This window comes from Benincasa hispida, chromosome 7 (genome assembly GCF_027475165.1).
Source record: "Benincasa hispida cultivar pf3 chromosome 7, pf3_genome.v1.1, whole genome shotgun sequence".
NCBI classification, from domain to species: Eukaryota; Viridiplantae; Streptophyta; class Magnoliopsida; order Cucurbitales; family Cucurbitaceae; genus Benincasa; species Benincasa hispida.
The window spans coordinates 52,949,590-52,968,150 of record NC_143484.1 but is presented as its reverse complement, the minus strand read 5'-3'; the positions used below and the strand labels follow the sequence as shown (position 1 = coordinate 52,968,150).

At 37.7% G+C, this 18,561-nt stretch overlaps 1 protein-coding gene across 1 annotated transcript; it reads left to right on the top strand.

The window, feature by feature from the left end:
- Window positions 1-289: 289 nt before the first annotated feature.
- Window positions 290-4,660, top strand: LOC150035243 (uncharacterized). Its single transcript, XM_090315284.1, has 4 exons — window positions 290-602; window positions 705-911; window positions 3,955-4,233; window positions 4,560-4,660. Exons 1-4 carry the CDS (start codon window positions 290-292, stop codon window positions 4,658-4,660), a joined length of 900 nt encoding a protein of 299 aa, XP_090171410.1.
- Window positions 4,661-18,561: the final 13,901 nt, after the last annotated feature.

Here is an 18,561-nt window from a genome sequence, read left to right as displayed (position 1 = left end):
TTTGTGAGTCAGTTTACAACACAGATTGGAAGCCCATGTGTCAAAACTGTGGTAAGAGGCTCTTTAGGGTATGCTACAGTAGAAGCGATGTTTGCTTTCAGTGTGGGCAAGCAAGACATTTCAAGAAGGAATGTCCCCAGCTAAATCGAGAGGCTCAGATGGTGCAATAGGTAACATCTAGACTGTTAACCAACCAAGAGGTGTTAGGAATAGAGGAGAAGGATCAAGTAGTGTGAAGCAGAAGGGTGTAGTAGGCCGACCTCAACAAGAAGGGCGTGTGTATGCAGTTATGCACCAGGAAGCCGTAGAATCACCAGATGTGGTGGCTGGTAATGTGGCTTTATGTAAACAACCTGCTTATGTTTTATTTGATCCTGGTGCCACGCATTCCTTGGTATCTAGCATGTTTGCATCACATTTAGATAAGTTGCCTGAAAATATGTCTGAGGATTTATATATCTTTACTCTTATGGTCGATGTAGTAGTAGTAAGTGAATGTTATAGAAGTTGTGATGTGTTGATTGAAGGCCAAGATTTCTGTGTCAACTTAATTCCCTTAGACTTGTTAGAGTTTGATGCAATTCTGGGAATGGATTTTCTAGGTAGATATCACGCTTTTATTGATTGTTATAAAAAAGAGGTAGCCTTCAGAAAATCGGGAAAATAGGAAGTAGTACTTGTGGGAAACAGGAGGTTAATTTCAGGTAGTCTTATATTAGCAGTAAAAGCTAGGAAGTTGATGAGAAAAGGATGTGACGCCTATCTGGCTCATGTATTAACTTCCCAAGATAAAGAGTTGAAACCTGAAGACGTGCCAGTAGTACAAGAGTTTCTGGATGTATTATCTGAAGAATTATCAGGCTTGCCACTGTTAGGAAACTGGTTCTTGAAATTCTTTATTAACGTAACAGGTTAGTTCAACCTTCCGGAAAAGCAACTAAACGATGAACTTCTTTATTTGACGATAAGAATCAAACGAGACTAATTGGTCGCTTACAACTGTTACAAAATCGTTTACCAAATGTTAAACGATCATTTACAAGTTCTACATGATCGCTCAGTATTACTAAATGATCGCTTACTAAATCCTTCGCTATCGCTCTCAAACTCCTATACGATCGCTTACAACTATTACACGACCATTTACCAGTTACTATACGATCGCTACCAATTGTTATACAATCGCCTACCAAATGCTACACAATCGTTAAGTTCTGCTACATGATCGCCTAGTAGAAGTAGACGATAAGCATCACACTGCGATGGCTTCTCCACGACAGTGTCTTCCGAACCTCCACTCTCGAGAGCTCCTCTTCCTCACTCCTTCTATTTAGAATTCACTGCCTTCCCTTCCGTTTTCTTCCTTCTTTTTAAATCTCAACTTCTCCCAACAACCTTGACAATAACTCTTAACCGATTCAACCACCGACTTCCCCTTTTCTCTTTTATTCTTTTTGTTCGGATATTGCCACATAATTGGAGTCCTATCATTACCTCCGCCCTCCACTTTTACCTTGTCCTTAAGGTAAAGTTCTGTTTGTCCAGCTACCTTTTTTTACAGTCTTCTTCATTTTCTTTTGAGTCACCCTCCAATGCTTTTGAAGTCCTCGCAGAGCCTCATCCCATATCATCGTACATTTCACACTAACCCCTGCCTCTGTCAGACTTGGATTCTCTTGCAGAGTAATCTTCTGATCCTCACGAAAAAATGATATTGTTAGGTTCTGCCAATAGACCTCTGTTTTTCTCAAAGAGTGTAGCCATTGCATCCGCAAAATCACGTCAACACCTTCCAACTCCAATGGAATGAAACTTGTCACACATTCTCCAATCTCCCAGCCTCATTTCCACATTTTGGCATACTTCCTTGCCTCGCAGAGCAGGTTCAGATCCCAAAACTATTCCATAATTGGTCGTGGTTGTGATATTCAACTGTAGACGATTTGCCCCCTCTGATATGAAGTTATGTGTAGATCCACAGTCTATCAATACCTCTACCGATTCTCCTTTGATATCCTCTCTAATCTTCATTGTTCATGGGTTCGTCAATCCCACAACTGAGTTTACAGACAGTTAAGCAATAAATGAAATTTCCTCACTCAGTGTCAGCATGCACAATTCTAACGTCTCTTCTCTTGCTTCGTCTTCCTCATGTAACTCCCACTCCTTTTCGGACGCCTGCACCACAAGCAATCTCAATTCTCTCAACTCTTTCCCTTCACACCGATGTCCAATAGTGTATTTTTCATCGCACTAGAAACAGAGCCCTTTTTCTCTCTTTAACTGAAATTCGGCATCTGTTAATCTTCTTGTCGAAATTTCTCTCCGGTTATCATTATTCGATGTTCCTCACAAGGTGATGGTCCTCATCAGAAATGACTCTCCGATCTTCTCTCCCTCTTTCGGATCATTTTCACTTACTGATTTACCCACATTGTCAGTATTCAATTTTGAAGCATTCGAACTTTAGAACTTACCTCCGTATGTTGGCGCTCGTCCGGCTTCGACTCACGTATTTTCTCCATCTTCAACACGTTGTGCCAGCGACATCACTTGCGCCAATTCGGTGGTTCCCAGCATTCAATTTCCATCTTTATTCATAGCGCCAAACCGTTCATGAATGTCTCTTCAAGAACTTCGTTTAGCAGATACGGCAACGACGCTACTAACTTATCGAGCAGATTTCGATATGCCTCTACCGTCGTTTCTTGTTTTATAGCCAGGAATCTTCCATAGATCGATCCCTCTCTCAAAGATTAGAATCGCATAAGCATCCTTTTCTTCAAGTCTTCCCAGTCTTTGAACGACTCTTTACCTTCCTTCGACTTGTACCAATCTAATGCGGCGCCATCCAAACTCACAACCGCCATCGTTATCTTCTCAGATTCAGTCAACTTATGGATTTAAAAATAGCGGTCTGCTTTGAATAACCACGTGTTTGGATCGCTTCCACTAAACACCGACATTTCGACTTTCTTGAATTTTCTTCGATCGCAAATCCATCTTCTCCGGCGGCTTTCCCCGAACTATTTGCTTCGCACACATTACTGGTATTCGATCTTTCTACCTCTTCCGTCACTTTTGCCTTTCCCTTGGCCTGTTTCATAAGAAAAGAGCATTTGTTGATGTTTCTCTGCTTACAATCCCAAATTCTCTACGCTCTTCGCCAACGACGCCAATTTCTCCTCTATGGTTGGCAATTTCTGTATTTCAACTTGAATCCAATGATCTCTTGTTTTAGTAATTCCAGTTTCTCTTCAAAACATTTCTGAACCATGCTTGCCCAGGTGGTTGCTCTGATGCCAATTTGTTAGGAAACTGATTCTTGAAATTCTTTATTAATGTAACAGGATAGTACAACCTTTCGGAAAAGCCACTAAACGATGAACAACTTCTTTATTTGACGATAAGAATCAAACAAGACTAATCGGTTGCTTGCAACTGTTACTCAATCGCTTACCAAATGCTAAACGATCGCTCAGTATTACTAAATGATCGCTTACTAAATCCTCCGCGATCGCTCAGAAACTCCTATACGATCGCTTACAACTATTACACGACCACTTATCAATTACTATATGATCGCCTACCAAATGCTACACAATCGCTAAGCTTTGCTACACAATCACTTAGTTCTGTTACACGATCGCCTAGTAGAAGTAGACAATAAGCGACACACTGCGATGGCTTCTCCACGACAATATCTTTCGAACTCCCACTCTCGAGAGCTCCTCTTCCTCACTCCCGCTATTCAAAATTCACTGCCCTCCCTTCCGTTTTCTTCCTTCTTTTTAAACCTCAACTTCTCGCAACAACTTTGACAATAACTGTTAACCGATTCAACCGCCGACTTCCCTTTTTCTCTTTTATTCCTTTTGTTTTGATATTGCCACATAATTAGAGTCTAGCAGCCACCTGACAGGGAAGTAGAATTCACCATTGATCTAATTCCAGGTACAACCCCTATTTCGCAGGCTCCATCTAGAATGGCGCCAACTGGATTAAAGGAACTGAAGGTGCAGTTACAAGAATTGGTTGATAAGGGATACGTTAGACCCAATGTGTCACCCTGGGGAGCTACGAGTTTTTTTGTAAAGAAGAAAGATGGTTCTTTCATACTATGGCAACTAAATAAGGTAATGATCAGGAACAAATATTCGTTACTACGTATTGATGATCTCTTTAACCAGTTGAAGGGAGATGTAGAAATTTCGAAGATAGATCTAAGATCAGGTTACCATTAGTTGAAGGTGAAAGAGACCGATGTCCCTAAGACTGCATTCAGAATCCAATATGGCCACTATGTGTTTCTGGTGATGCCAATTGGCCTAACAAATGCTCCTGTCGTTTTATGGACTTGATGAACAGGATATTCCACCCTTATCTGAACCAGTTTGTCATAGTTTTTATTGATGATATCCTGGTATATTCAAGTAGCAAGGAAGATCATGCTAACCATCTGAGAATAGTATTGCAGACACTGCGAGAAAAGAAGTTGTACGCCAAATTCAGAAAGGGTGACTTCTAGCTTGATCAAGTAGCGTTTTTGGGACATGTAGTTTCTGTAGCTGGAGTTAGTGTAGACCCTCAAAAGACAGAAGCCATAGTAAACTGGGAAAGACCCACCAATGTGTTTGAGAACAAAGCTTCTTGGGCCTAGCAGGTTACTACAGACGTTGTGGAGGATTTCTCGAAGATAACCCTTCCACTAACAAATCTGACCAGAAAGGATGTAAAATTTTAATGGTCCCTTGATTGTGAACATAGCTTCTAGGAGTTGAAGTGAAGGTTAGTTTCAGTGCCCATACTTACGCTACCCACTCCAAGTGAAGAATTTGTGATATACTGTGATGCGTCCCGATAGGGACTAGGTTGTATGTGAATGCAGAATGGTTAAGTGGTAGCTTATGCTTCTCGACAGCTAAAAAAGCATGAATGTAACTATCCCACTCATGATTTGGAGTTAACAGAAATTGTCTTAGCCCTAAAGCTCTAGAGGCATTATTTGTCCGGGGAGCATTGCCGCATATTCACTCATCATAATAGTTTGAAGTACATTTTCAATCAGAAAGAGCTAAATTTGAGGCAAAGAAGATGGATCGAACTGATCAAAGATTATGACTATTCGGTTGAGTATCACCCTAGTAAGGCAAATGTAGTAGCTGATGCCTTAAGCAGGAAGTCGACAGGGTCTAAGGCTATTTTATGTTCAGTAAGAGGAATATTGGTCAAAGAATTCAAGAATTCCAGAGCGACTCTAACAGTTCGACAAACAGGTGATTATTAGCCTCATTCTAGGTACGACCTATCTTAATGGATGAAATTGTTCGCGAATAGTTGAAAGATCTTATTCTCTAGAAGATAGCAGAAGAGGTAGGTAAAGGACTAAGAACTGACTTCCAAGTAAGGGAAGATGGTGTATTACTAAAGGAAAGTAGATTATGTGTGCCAAATGTGTTACAGCTTAAGTAGGCCATACTAAAGGAGGCACACAGTTCAGCTTATGTCATGCACCTTAGGCAGCACCAAGATGTACAGGACTTTGAGAAGATCATATTGTTGGCCTAAGATGAAGAAAGAAATAGCTGAATACGTAGATTAATGTCTAATATGCAACAGGTGAGACCTGAGAGGCAAAGACCAACAGAATTACTTAACCTGCTCCTAGTACCTGAGTGGAAGTGGGAGCATGTAACGATGGATTTCTTGTTTGGATTGCCTAAGACACCCTCAAGATATGATGGAATTTGGGTAATGGTTGACAGGTTAACCAAGACGACTAAATTTATACAAGTAAAAGTTACTTTTACATTGGACCAGTTGGCTAAGATGTACGTGGATAAGATAGTTAGCCAGTTCGGAGCTCCAGTGTCGATAGTATAAAATCGGGATCTGACGTTTACCTCAAAGTTCTAGCCTAGTTTGCAGAAGGCTTTGAGTACCAAGCTACATTTTAGTACAACTTTTCATCCACAGACGGATCGTCAGTCAGAGCGGATAATACAGACACTAGAAGACATGTTGAGAACATGTGTTCTGTAGTTTAAAGGAAGTTGGGATACGCAACTGCCATTGATCGAGTTTGCGTATAACAACAGTTATCACTCAAGCATAGGCATGTCTCCTTACGAAGCATTGTCACACCCCGCCCCAGACCACCCTCTTAGCCTAGAGAAAGGCGCGACTACAACAGTTATCAACCCTTTGGCTGACACTTACTCCTAATAACTCTTGCGGAATAACTCTGATACCAAAATATAACTTATATACAGCGGAATGTCTTTAGGCCAAAAATTTATTAATTTAGAAACATAACATATTTAGAGTCATTACAACACTAGATTTACAAGTCCCAAAACCCAAAAACTCTAGTCCCTATATGAACAACAGTAACATGTGTACAATATTAACAGTAACCACCTAAACAGACGGGTTACAAATCTCTTTATCCTTTAGTGGCAGAGCAGATGTAGAGCTATCTTCAGAGGATTTGACCGCTACCTGTGGGGGGAAAGGAAAACATTTGAAAACGGGGTGAGCTTGCGCCCAGTGAGTGACTTAAGAAAGATAATTGATTCTCATGCAAAATCTCAATAAAGAGTTTAACTGAAATATAAGCTTCTACAGTACTTGTACTGCAGTATAAACATTTTCCAAGCATGAAACATATAAAGCTATTTTAATCATAAAACAATAAAACTGTTTCTCAGTTGAGGATAACCCAACTGTGGGTAAAAACAATCCTAACACCAACTACTAGTCAAGAGAGAACCCTTTTGCTCAATCTCTGACTCTACCTACCTATGTGCACATGGCCATACTAAGTACCGTCATACCTTAGGTACTTCTATACAGATACCTTCTCAAACATCCTTCAGTATCTGGTTGGTTTGGTACCTTCTCAAACGTTCTTCAATACCAATAGATACCTTCTCAAAGTCCTTCGGTATCTAGTTGGGCGGATACCTTCTCAAATGTCCTTCGGTATCATGGTTTAAGTTAAACTAGTCATATATGACTTTCTCTCTTTAAAGTATGTAAAGTATAACACATATAAAAACATGGCTTTAAAGGTACTAACGCATGCTGAGTATATTTAACACATATAAATCACTTTTCAACAATTTCTCACACATGCATGCGTTTAAAACATAACTCATGGTTTGCTTGGAAATCACTTTGTAAAACTAGTTGGCATGAGAATAACCTTCTTTAAAACATGCTTTCTATAACACGTTGTAATCAAACATTTTAAGCAAATGTTTTAGTCAAAACGTTTTAGCCACTCACCTTGATTGCTTAGGAGTTTTTCACTCTAATAGTTCATTTTTCTATCTCGGGCTCCTTTTTCAACCCCAAGAATCCAGATTCAATTTACAGCTTAGATTACTCATAAATATGAACCTTATTTTGAGATACTTCCTTCTACAAGAATATTCTAAAATATCTCAGGAAGCTTACCCTAAACTTTGAGCTCAGAAATCCCCGTGGACCGGAATCACAGAATCTTCAAGACTGACCCAAACTGATCTGATAGCCTAACCTTTATGTTTTATTCTCAGTTTCCAGCCTGATCCCTTCGAGCTTTTCCTCCAGAAGTCCTACCCTAAAAACTAGACTCTCAAAGATTTTAGCTGACTTTGGAATTACTCCAAACGCACGAGTAAATTGGGAGAACTTATCGTCCCAATTTGATGCGTCCTCTTCAGAGTTCACTGTCCAATGCATCCTCTTTGAAATACTATGACCAACGCATGGATTTCGGCTCTAACGCAAGGTTTGCTCAACTTTCCCACTCTTTTTATGGTATTTTTGAATTTTGAATTAAAAATGAAGTCTCTTGGCTCTATATATAGGCGTCCAAACCTTCCCCAGAGTTGACACCACCTACTTGGCTGCATGGCCAAGTGTCTCCTTCTCACCACATCAACGTAATTCTGTGATCAACGCAAGCTAAGTGTCTTCCTCCCATGTTGCCAACGCATGAGCCTCCAATCTGATGCCACCACCTCACATTCTTAAGGCTTAAGGCTTTCCTCCTAAGAAGACACATGGTTTTGATGATGTTCTCTTGATGATCTCATCCAACACATAATCCATACTTAATGCATAGCCATCACCAACGCATAAGGTGATCGTCCATCCTTGACGTATGGCTTACTAGGCAGCATTGCATGGCTTGCTTGGCATGGGCGCATGGTGCTGGCCACCAATGCATAGGCATACTGCACAGGCTAGCCGCTCGACGCATGGGTGTGCTGCTTCGACGCATGGGCATGGGGTGTATGCTGGCCATCGCTCACTCGTTCGGTCGCATGGGCGTGCTTGGCCGCATGGGCTGCGCACTTAGCTGCATGGCAGGGCACCTCGACGCACAGGCATGGCTGCTCGGCAGGGCGCTCAATGCATGTGTGTGGCCACTCGACGCATGGCAGGGCATCTGGTCGAGGCTGCTCGACGCATGGCTTGGTCGCTCGACTGACCGCTCGACTCATTGGGCAAGGGCGCTGGTCGAGGCTGCTCGACGCATGGTTGCCTTCCAATGCATGCCTTGCCTACCCTTGTGCCTTCCAACGCGTCATCTTCATTATCCTTCTTCAGCCGCATGCCCTCACAGACAACTCTTCCAACGCATCAACACCACCCTTCCAACGCATCTATACACAAAATTCTATACTTAGCCAAATTTTCCAAATTTTCCCCAAAAGTCAAACTTCCAAATTTCCTCTTTTCTTCTAATTTTCCACTCTTTTCTCTACCATTCACACTAGTTTCCACATCAACCTACTCATTACACTGATCTCAATAGGGAATATACTCAAGTAGAGAAATTAATATTCGGAGTTCACAAGCATTGTATGGTAGACCATGCAGAACCCCGGTATCTTGGAATGAAGTTAGAGAACGAAAACTGTTGGGACCAGAATTGGTGCAACAGACATCAGATACTGTGAAGCTTACAGGGAAAACTTGAAGACAGCTCGAGACAGACATAAAAGTTATGCTAATAAGCGAAGGAGAGAATTAGAATTTGATGTTGGAGACCAAGTATTCCTTCGATTATCTCCATGGAAAGAAGTATTTATGTTTGGAAAAAAAAGGGAAACTGAGTCCACGATACATTGTACCTTACGAGATTATAGAACGAGTTGGCCCGACAGCGTATAAATTACAGTTACCTCCAGAGCTAACTCATATTCATAATGTGTTCCATGTATTGATGTTGAAGAAATATATACCTGATCCTATGCACATACTAGTAGAACAACCGATACAGCTCAAGGAGAATTTGTTGTATGAAAAAGACCCAGTTTGGATTTTATACAGGAAGGAATAGGTACTCAGGAACAAAACTATACCTTTAGTGAAAGTATTGTGGAACAACCATGGTGTTGAAGAAGCGATGTGGGAATCCGAGGAACAAGTAAGGAAGAAGTATCCTCAACTTTTCAACTGATATCTTCAAGTAAACTTCGAAGATGTAATTTCTTTTAAGGGGTGGTAAATTGTAAAACCCGAACCTTACTTTCCCTTTTTAAATATGTTTATTTTTTAGTTTAGTAAATTAAGGGGGTCAAATATTTAAGTTAGATTGGAATTGTGGGAATTGGGTAAAGGATAAGTTTTGAAGATGGAAAATGTTTAAGTATGGAAACTTGGATCTCGGGTATTTATTAAGCTAGCCTTGCAAAAAAAAGATTTGGCTAAGTGTTAGTCGTGAAGAATGGTGGCTGAGCATTGAATAAGCACAAGGCAGGCATCGAGTAAATGCCATCGAGCATCGAGTATGTGCAATTGAAGAAGGATCGTGCATCGAGTATGCGCGATCGAGGAAGGGTCGTGCATCGAGTATGAGCAATCGAGGAAGGATTGTGCATCGAGCAGGCCATCGAACATCGAGTATCCCATCGAGTATTCTCTATAATACCATTGAAATTTCCATCGAGTAATTATTAATTACCATCGAGCTTTCCATTGAGTATCGAGTTTTGCTCGAAACGTTCAGCTTTAGACCTTTCTTTTATCTATCCGAATAGATGGCTTAATTTGGACTCTTAATCTCCACTAGTGGGTGAGGTGGCTTAAGGAGATTTCATGTAGAAGGTTGGGCAGTTGTATAAAAAGGAAAGGGAACTTCAAAGCTCATTTTGGACGATTCTTTTGGGAAAATCAAGTGACCTTAGTACTGTTGGAAAGCTCTGTGAGTCTAGTTTCTGAAGTCGAGCCACTGAAAGGAAGTTCTCACCAGAAAAAGGTCGAAAAAGGAAGGAAGTGGCGAAGGGTTCATTTTCAGGCGATTACGGACATTCGACGAGGAATCTTAGATCTAGGCCGAACCACATGGAATTTCAAGCTAAAAATTTAAAGTAGTATTGTTATCACCATTATAAGTAAGTTTCTACAAGGAACTTTTGCAAGATAAGGCCTGGGGTTTGAGTGACATATTTTGAAAGTTAAACCTAGAAATTTTTTAACAAGCAGGCAGTTCGTGGTTTAGAACCATTGAGGAAGATTTAAAGCCCTAAATCAAACCACAAGGAGTTTTATGCTGAAATTTTGAGTAACGTTGTTAACACACTTTTAAGCATGTTTGAAAGAGGAACTTTCTTAAAATGAGTTCTGGTTTTCGAGTTATTGACATTCGAAGCTGAATCTGGAATTTGTTGGACGAACAGACAATTACTTGCTAAATGTGAGCTTGGTTTTAAATGAGTAGTCTCAAAAGGGAGACCAAGGTAGTAGCTAAATTTTTATTCTTATTTGTAGGAGCAACATCCATTGAGGAAGCCTACCAAGCCTAAGAAAACAAGCCTAAAGACCTGTGAGTGACTAAATGTCTTAAAAAATTTATATATAAAAGGTCATGCGTTCCAAATGAATTCCGCGCTAAGGTTTATGGGTTTTCCAAGCAACTAAAGATTATACCTATGATTTCAAATATTTCATAGCATTTCTTAAGCATGATGTTTTAAGCTATTTAAATAAGTTTTACTAGTTCTAGCGCATGTTAAGGCTGAATGCTAAAGTATTGTAAAAGCTAAATGTTTATATTTCGTGAAGCATGTGTGTTGAAATGTGACAATGCTCTTATGGTGAAAGCTACGTAAATGCTATGCCTAAAGCTTTATTTACACATGTTTTCTATGAATGGTATGATTATGGTAAGCCGGATGCCGAAGGCATAGAAGGTATCCGAAGAAGTACATAAGGTGTTGATGGTTCTTAGTATACTCCATGTGCACGTAGGTAATTCAGTATGAGAGGCTGAAGTATGGGTCTCCTGGCCATAGTTCATTATAATGGGACCGAAGTATGGATCTCATGGCCATGAATGGACATTGGGAGCTTGAGCTACGAACGTTCGTTCTCAACTAAGGTTTAATAATATGTACGACTATGATGTTATGTTTATTGTATGTTACTACGTAAGTTACTTGAGATTAATTTCAGCATGTTTACTCATCGGGGATGGCTCGAATACTAACGTTTGGGGCCTTCAAGCATCCGAAATATGCCGGAGTTGTAAATGACATAGCGTTCCTGATAGAAAATGACGACTCTGTGTTTGTTCATATCCAAGGTCTAAAAAGATGTCTCTTGCAAAGAAGAATTCGTAGAGATTTTTCATGTTTAATATGTGTATAAAAGGCATAAGACGGACTGTTTTTCTATGGGTCATTCACTGGACAACCAGCTCACCGTTTTCAAATGTTTTCTTTTTTCCAGGTAGCAGTCAGATTCCCCGAGAAGACTCGGCTAGGGAGAGAAATCTTAGGTTAAAGCTTATAATTAATGTACACATGTTTGTGAGAGAAGTTTGGGACTAGTGAAATTGTTTTGGGACCCATGTATCTGTCCTTGTGTTATTTTGTTGGATATTTGTTTTGTTGTCACTACTAAGTTTGTAAACAAGTTCCTTTTGCTGGTTTAAGTTATAAATTATATTTCCGCTAAGTTGTAGCTGCATAACAAGGCTTTAAGCAAGTATATAGTTAAGTTAGACAGTAAGTACTGGCGAGTAGGTAGATAACTACTGCCGTCACATCCCCTTCCAGGTTAAGAGGGTAATCTGGGAGGGGGTGTGACATAGCTCTTTTCACCTTTATCCATGCACACACACACGTGTTAGTGAAAGTTATGTTATTTTGAAAGCTTGCTTAATTAACCTTTTTTTTATGCTAGCATTTTTTTTAAGAATGCACTATTTTATCCTCTTTGTCTAGACTTGCTACTCTAACAAGATGGCTATTTTTAGACCAAAAGTTGTCCTATCATGGTGACAAAGAAAATCAAGTAGATATGACATTGCTAAAAGTTTTAAGATTCTAAATAAATCTAAAAGCTAAGTATTCAATTTTTTTATGAAATTAAAACGAAAAGAATTTTTCTTTTGAAAAAATGGTTTCAAAATTTTATTTGAAGATTTTAAGAAGTCTAAAATTTTGTTTATATCTATACTTGAAAGAGTGCGTCATCGAAATTTCATTGATAAGAATGAAATGATTGTGTAAATCAAATGATGCATAAAAATAAAATGAATGAGATTTTTTTATTGTGTTTTCATGCATTCAATCATTCATGCATTTATTGCATTCAAAGCAAAATGGGTAAAGAGTCAAAGAATAGTCTTTTGGAGCATAAAGAATTCAATGATTATGATCTCAAAAAATGAAAATTACGTTATCAAAATGTATCTAAATATATCAAGATATGTCATATCAAAGTAACCAAATCTAATCAACTAACTAACTAGCTAACCCGAGCTCAAATGCTCAAGGGTTCCAGACATGACTTATTGTAGAGCAAAAATTTTAGGGGCTCATTTTTACAACCCTCAACTTTAAAATGAAAGAAGCATGCAAAACATGTAATGTTTTCCCCCACCCCCAACTTAAAGATTGAACATTGTCCACAATATTTAAAATATGCAAATGAAATCAAGAATAAAAAGTAAGGGATGTAGAGAGAAACTTCCCTGGTTTTTTGGATTGATTATACTTTAGAGAATGAGAATTCCTTGTTTTTCTTTTGTTTTTGTTTGAGCTTTCCTTTTTCTTCTTGGGATTACCTACAAAGAAAAGAAAAAGAATTTATTATTCTTTTTATTTGTCAACAAAATATGCTAAGAAATGCAAAAATAAGAAAGAAAGAAAGAAAAATGAAACAGAAAAGAAAAAATGTGTCCTGTCTTTGCTAATTTTTAGCATCGTTTGCTTGACGTTGGTGAAGAGAGGTATCAAGTGTATGAAGTATTAGTCAAACGCAAGTCCAACTAAACTTGGTTTACATGCCCTTCATTGTAGATTTTAAGTTCTTGCCTGTTCACCTTGAATTTTTTTTTTTTTTTTTATTTCAAGGAACATCAAAATTCTCGGTCTTTTTAGGCCTTTTCTTCTTGGGATTCATGAAATAATTTCTGAAAGATTTGCTCTTCTTAGGAGATGGGAGAGATTTGGGCTCAATCTCCTTTTTCTGCATTTTATAAACAAAGTAAAGATAAGAATCCTTTTTTTTTTTTTTTTTTGGTTATTAGCAACAAATTTAGAATTAGAATCATGGGTTGAAGGTAATTCTTTTAAGTAAAATTTGTTTTGAGATTTTGAATTTATTTTTAAAGTATCAACATTTGGAAAAATTTGTTGGAGGAATCCAAATCATTTTCTTTTGAAGAAGATTGATCATTTTTACAAATTTCAAGAGAAGAGGTAGAAACATGCTTTTTGTTTGAATTATCATGATTGAAAAATTAAGAGATGCTTGAGAAGAATTATGTGAAGTCAAATAAAAGTCATAATCAATGGAATGAGCAAACAAACAATTAGAATTTGTATACAACATGGAATCAACAATTTCATCAATCTCATCATGTGTATCAATGGAGCAAAGAGAAGCCTAAACATATGCATATTAAAGACATACCTGAGAAGCCATGTCCTTTTGCAAATTGTGGAGTTCTTGTCGAAATTTTAAAGAGTAGTCAGCAAGGGATTTCATTAAGTCCTCTAGAGACATACCTGAGGAGCTTAAAAAAGATTGGCTCCGGTTCTCGTATTGCATTTAAGATTCCCATTTGAAATTGGGATGATCTTGCCACCCTTGGTTATAAGTTTGCCCGTGGAGGTCATACTTCCTTTCAAATCCTCCAATGGCATTGACTTGGGCTTGTGGACAAGCCTCGAATGTATGTCCGGGTAATCCACACGCTCCACATGCTTTGACTTGAGGAAGGCCTCCTTGGGAAACCTGAGTAAAAAGGGAAACTAGATTAGATACTTGCGTCCTTAGTTCACTTACTTTACTAGATTAAAAAACAGTGTTATCATGAATCCTTGTCCCAAAATTCTAAGAGTTCTCTGCCATGGTTGATATGAGTTGGCTTGCTTCGGTCGATATTTTGTCCACTGAAGCTCCACCAGCGACCACATCAATGTTGCTCCTTTCTAATGGAAGTAAACCTGAGTAAAACTATTGGATCAGATACTATTAAGATATTTGGTAATGTGGAAAAGAAGCACACAATTGTTTGTATCTTTCCTAGTATTCATATAAAGATTCTCCTACACTTTGCTTAATTCCATATATTTCTTCTCTTATGTTATGAGCTTTAGAATCCGGAAATATTTTCTCTAAAAATTTCTTTTTCAAACTGCTCCAAGTAGTGATGGATCTTGCCGGCAAGTAGTACAACCAATCTTTGGCCATATCCTTCAAGGAGAAAAGAAATGTCCTAAGATTAAGTTGTTCTTGGGTTACTCCATGTGGGCATATTCCATCACATACTAGATGAAACTCCTTCATATGTTTGTGTGGGTCTTCACCGAGTTGCCCTCTGAAAGTAGGTAGGAGATGACCAAGCCCCGGTTTAAGCTCAAATGGGATGTTGTCTCCAGATACACAATGCACAAAGGTTGTTGATTATAGTTCGGCTCCACTAGTTCTCGCAAGGTTTGTTCCCTTAATCCGCCAATGTTGTCTGGTTGAGGTTGTTTTTCTTCTTGATGTTGGTTCAACTCTTCAAGTTCTTTTCGTTCTCTTTTTGCTCTTTCCCTTCATAATCTCCTTTCCTCAAGGTTTATATCTACAAAAAAATCACAAAGAAGACTCCGAGAGGAGAGGGTCATGCACAAAAGGAAATAAAATCACACAAACTATTTTTGATTTTATATTTCTTTTTTTTTCCTTTTTTTTTCTTCTTAATAGGAATTCTAAATTCTAAAAGGCCAATTGCACAGTACTCCGGAAACGGCATCCATTTGTTTGGTGCTAAAAATAGGTATCGTTAGTTCTATCTAACCCAAACAAATGAAATTTATGAGACTCAAACTATGACTAAAACTACTACGTAGCAATATTGGAGTAAGAGGTCGATCCCAAGTGAACCTCCTTAAATTGGCCAAAAATGAACATTGAATTCGAAAAGATACCAATTGGGGGGGAGGGGGTTGTTTGTAAAGAAACTAACAAAAATCAAGATAAAGTACAAGAATCGACAGGAAAATTTTTAGTAATGAGAGAAATGAGAGACTATGTAATAAATTTTAATGAGAAAATGAATCTTGGGGATTTTATGTAGATTTAGCAATCTATATCATGGACCTTAAGAAACTTCATGCAATTAAGTTGTTCCATAATTCATTGAGTAAGTACCCCAATGCCCTAATTATCAAGATAAACAATTAACTCTAATTTAGTTCTTAATTTCTTCCTTAAGACATTCCACAATTAGTTACTAAATTGCATTAAACTCATGGGTTTTCTTAACTACGACAATTCTTGAAATCAAAATACTGAAAAATCAAGATTGATTTTATGAATGTTCTAAATTAGTAGGTTCTTTCCAGAAAATAAGAAAAGAAGTCCAAGTTTTCTATCTAGATTACTAATTATTGCAACCTAATTAAAATTTTGTTATATAACCATGTAATTTTGCATATAAAAATTGATTAAATTTGAGTTGTAAATTCATTATAATCAATTTTATTCAAAATCCCAGCAAGAAAACATTCAAGAACAAGTAATTACATGAAGAAATTCAAAGAAAAATCTCAAAAAAATACTAATCTACATAATTCCCCGAGATAAAGGCTTACCTACTCATGGAGATGTAAATTCTTAAAGAATTCCAATGAGAATTGCATGATTGGTACAAGGAATGAAGTAATTTTGATAGAATCACTCTAAAATTTACAAAGAATAGCTCTTAGTATTTGTGGGAATCAAAATCTCTCTTAAAAAAAAATAAAGTTCTTCCTTTTTTAATCTGAAAAATGGAAGAATTTGTACTGAAGCGCGGCGACCCTACGAATTTGGAGGTCTGACGTTGGCTTGCGCAGGCGCGCGTTTTTATTTTTTCGTCAATTCTTCGGAGCATTACAACGCTACATAGAGCATTATGACGCTGTCCTGTAAAAATTGTAGCATTCTGTCTTGTAGGTTGGAGTAACGTTGGGTTGTGTTGTTTTGGGAGTGTTGCGATGCTCCAAGCATTACTGAAGTGTGCTGATTTGCTTTAGTTGAGGGGTAGATTGGTAATTTAGCTTTGATCTTCTTCTTAAGTGATTCTTTTGGTCTATTTTGGCTTGATTTAGCTTCAAATTCTTTGCGATGACTCCATTGATGTCGGGATTGGATTTTACCTATAAAATATACATTTTAAGCAAAGAATTAAAGTAGAATTGAGGGAACTAACATAGAAATCATGGTTCTTTTTAAGACCTAACACTCATACTTTTGGGAATGGTAGTTTGTAAACTCTGTAAACATATTGTTATTAATAAAATAAGTGTTATTTTATAAACATTTACTCAATCCATAAACTAAGATTCAAGGTTATTTTATGTAAATTTAAACAAGTATGTAGAGACATACAGGTGGATCTTGTTTAAATTAATAACCTAAATGGTATGTGACACTACGGATATGGCTCGCTTTGTAGATGTTACAAATGTTGTAAAGTGCTGCAAATGATTTGATTCTAATCATTCATGTGGAGACATGCGAGCGGGGGTATCTTATACAAAGAGTTTGTATAAGATTGGATCACGAAATGATTAGTCTCTTTATATAACGCTATTGATAATTGAGACTAACATTTCACTAGGATGATCATAGGTGACATGACCTTAATCCTAAGTGAGTTGGGAACTCCTGCCTATGAGAGCGGTCTTTTGATTTGTATAGGTGAGAGTGGCCAGATTGCCAACTCAACAAGCCTACCATTTTGGGGATTCGTCTGATTTAGGAGTTGAGAACTCAGATACACAAGACAGAATTCATTCCTTCCCGAAGCAGAGGTAAGTAGATAAATTACTCCTTTAAGAGGTTGATTCTGGGTCTTAACATAGTGACCACACCTTCTCTTGGGAAGATAGGACTCAGTTATAGGGGAAGTATGACTTATTATTCATTAGAGAAATCAGTGGTACTTAAGGAGTTAGATGTAGGGGCAAAATGGTAAATTGATCCAAGTGTACTTATGAGCAATTTATGAAGGGTTATTTAACTGTTGATTGGTTATATGGACACAGAAATATATTTGTAGTGCGAAGAGTGCAACTGTCAGTCTTTAATGGAGTGCCCGGCAATTGACGGATGGTGGATATCATGATTAAAGAGTTTAGTCAGTTATTCACGTACCATTGGAGCTTCAAGTTACAAGTCCATAAGGTTCTCTTGGTAGCTCAATGGGTTCAAGTTGAGAATAAGATTTTGGGTTAGTTTGAAGTGTTCAAATTAACAAAAGAAAATTTGATTATATATGATATAATTAAATTGATTCAATTATATGTGATATAATTGATATGATGTATTTGATATATTATTTTATTGGAGTAATTAATATAAATATGATTTACATTAAATACCATAAAATAGAAAAAGAACTATGGTTTATATCTTGCATATGATGCAATATTAAAACTATATATTATAAATATAATATGATAAGTTAATTATTGTATTTATTTATAATTTATTAATTATATGATAATTAATAATTCTTTTTTTCTCTATAACCGACTTTAGTGGAAGATTATTTGCGGTTTTATGATAATTATGAGATAAAAGAAATATTGTTTTTCAATTCATTCGGTTGAATCATTCTCATAAAAAAAATCATTATCGAATAAAATGTGTTTTACTAAACGATAGCTTAATAGAGCATAAACGATCAAGTATCGAGTTTACTATACAATAGTTACTCGTTGCTACACGATCGAGTAGCAAGTCTATACGATAGGCTTCTTCTTCTACATGATCGTTTGATCGCATACTCGATCGTCCACTCAATCGTTTACCTTCTCCTTCCCTCTATCCAAAGTCATACAAAGCCCACAACTCCTGGATTTCCACACCAAGAATACCAAGGTAGCCTCGTGGTGATGTCGAGTTCTGTTCGAGGGTCGAGGATGAGTTGTACTCGATTGTGATCAAGTATTTTCCAGTTCGTGCTATTTGTTTATTTGCTCGTTGCATTCGTGCTGTTGGACGTGTTGCTGAACGATCAAGGGATACATGAAGAAAGGGTTCTTCAGAGGTATTGTTTACTCGATCCCTTGTTTG

Bases quoted from the DNA above. Each gene is read 5' to 3' on its own strand.
- LOC150035243 (XM_090315284.1), top strand. From the start codon at position 290: ATGCACCAGGAAGCCGTAGAATCACCAGATGTGGTGGCTGGTAATGTG. The intron at 603-704 runs GTAGATATCACG...GGTTAATTTCAG, and splicing joins TCTGGGAATGGATTTTCTAG to GTAGTCTTATATTAGCAGTA. The intron at 4,234-4,559 runs GTTACCATTAGT...TGGGACATGTAG, and splicing joins GAAGATAGATCTAAGATCAG to TTTCTGTAGCTGGAGTTAGT.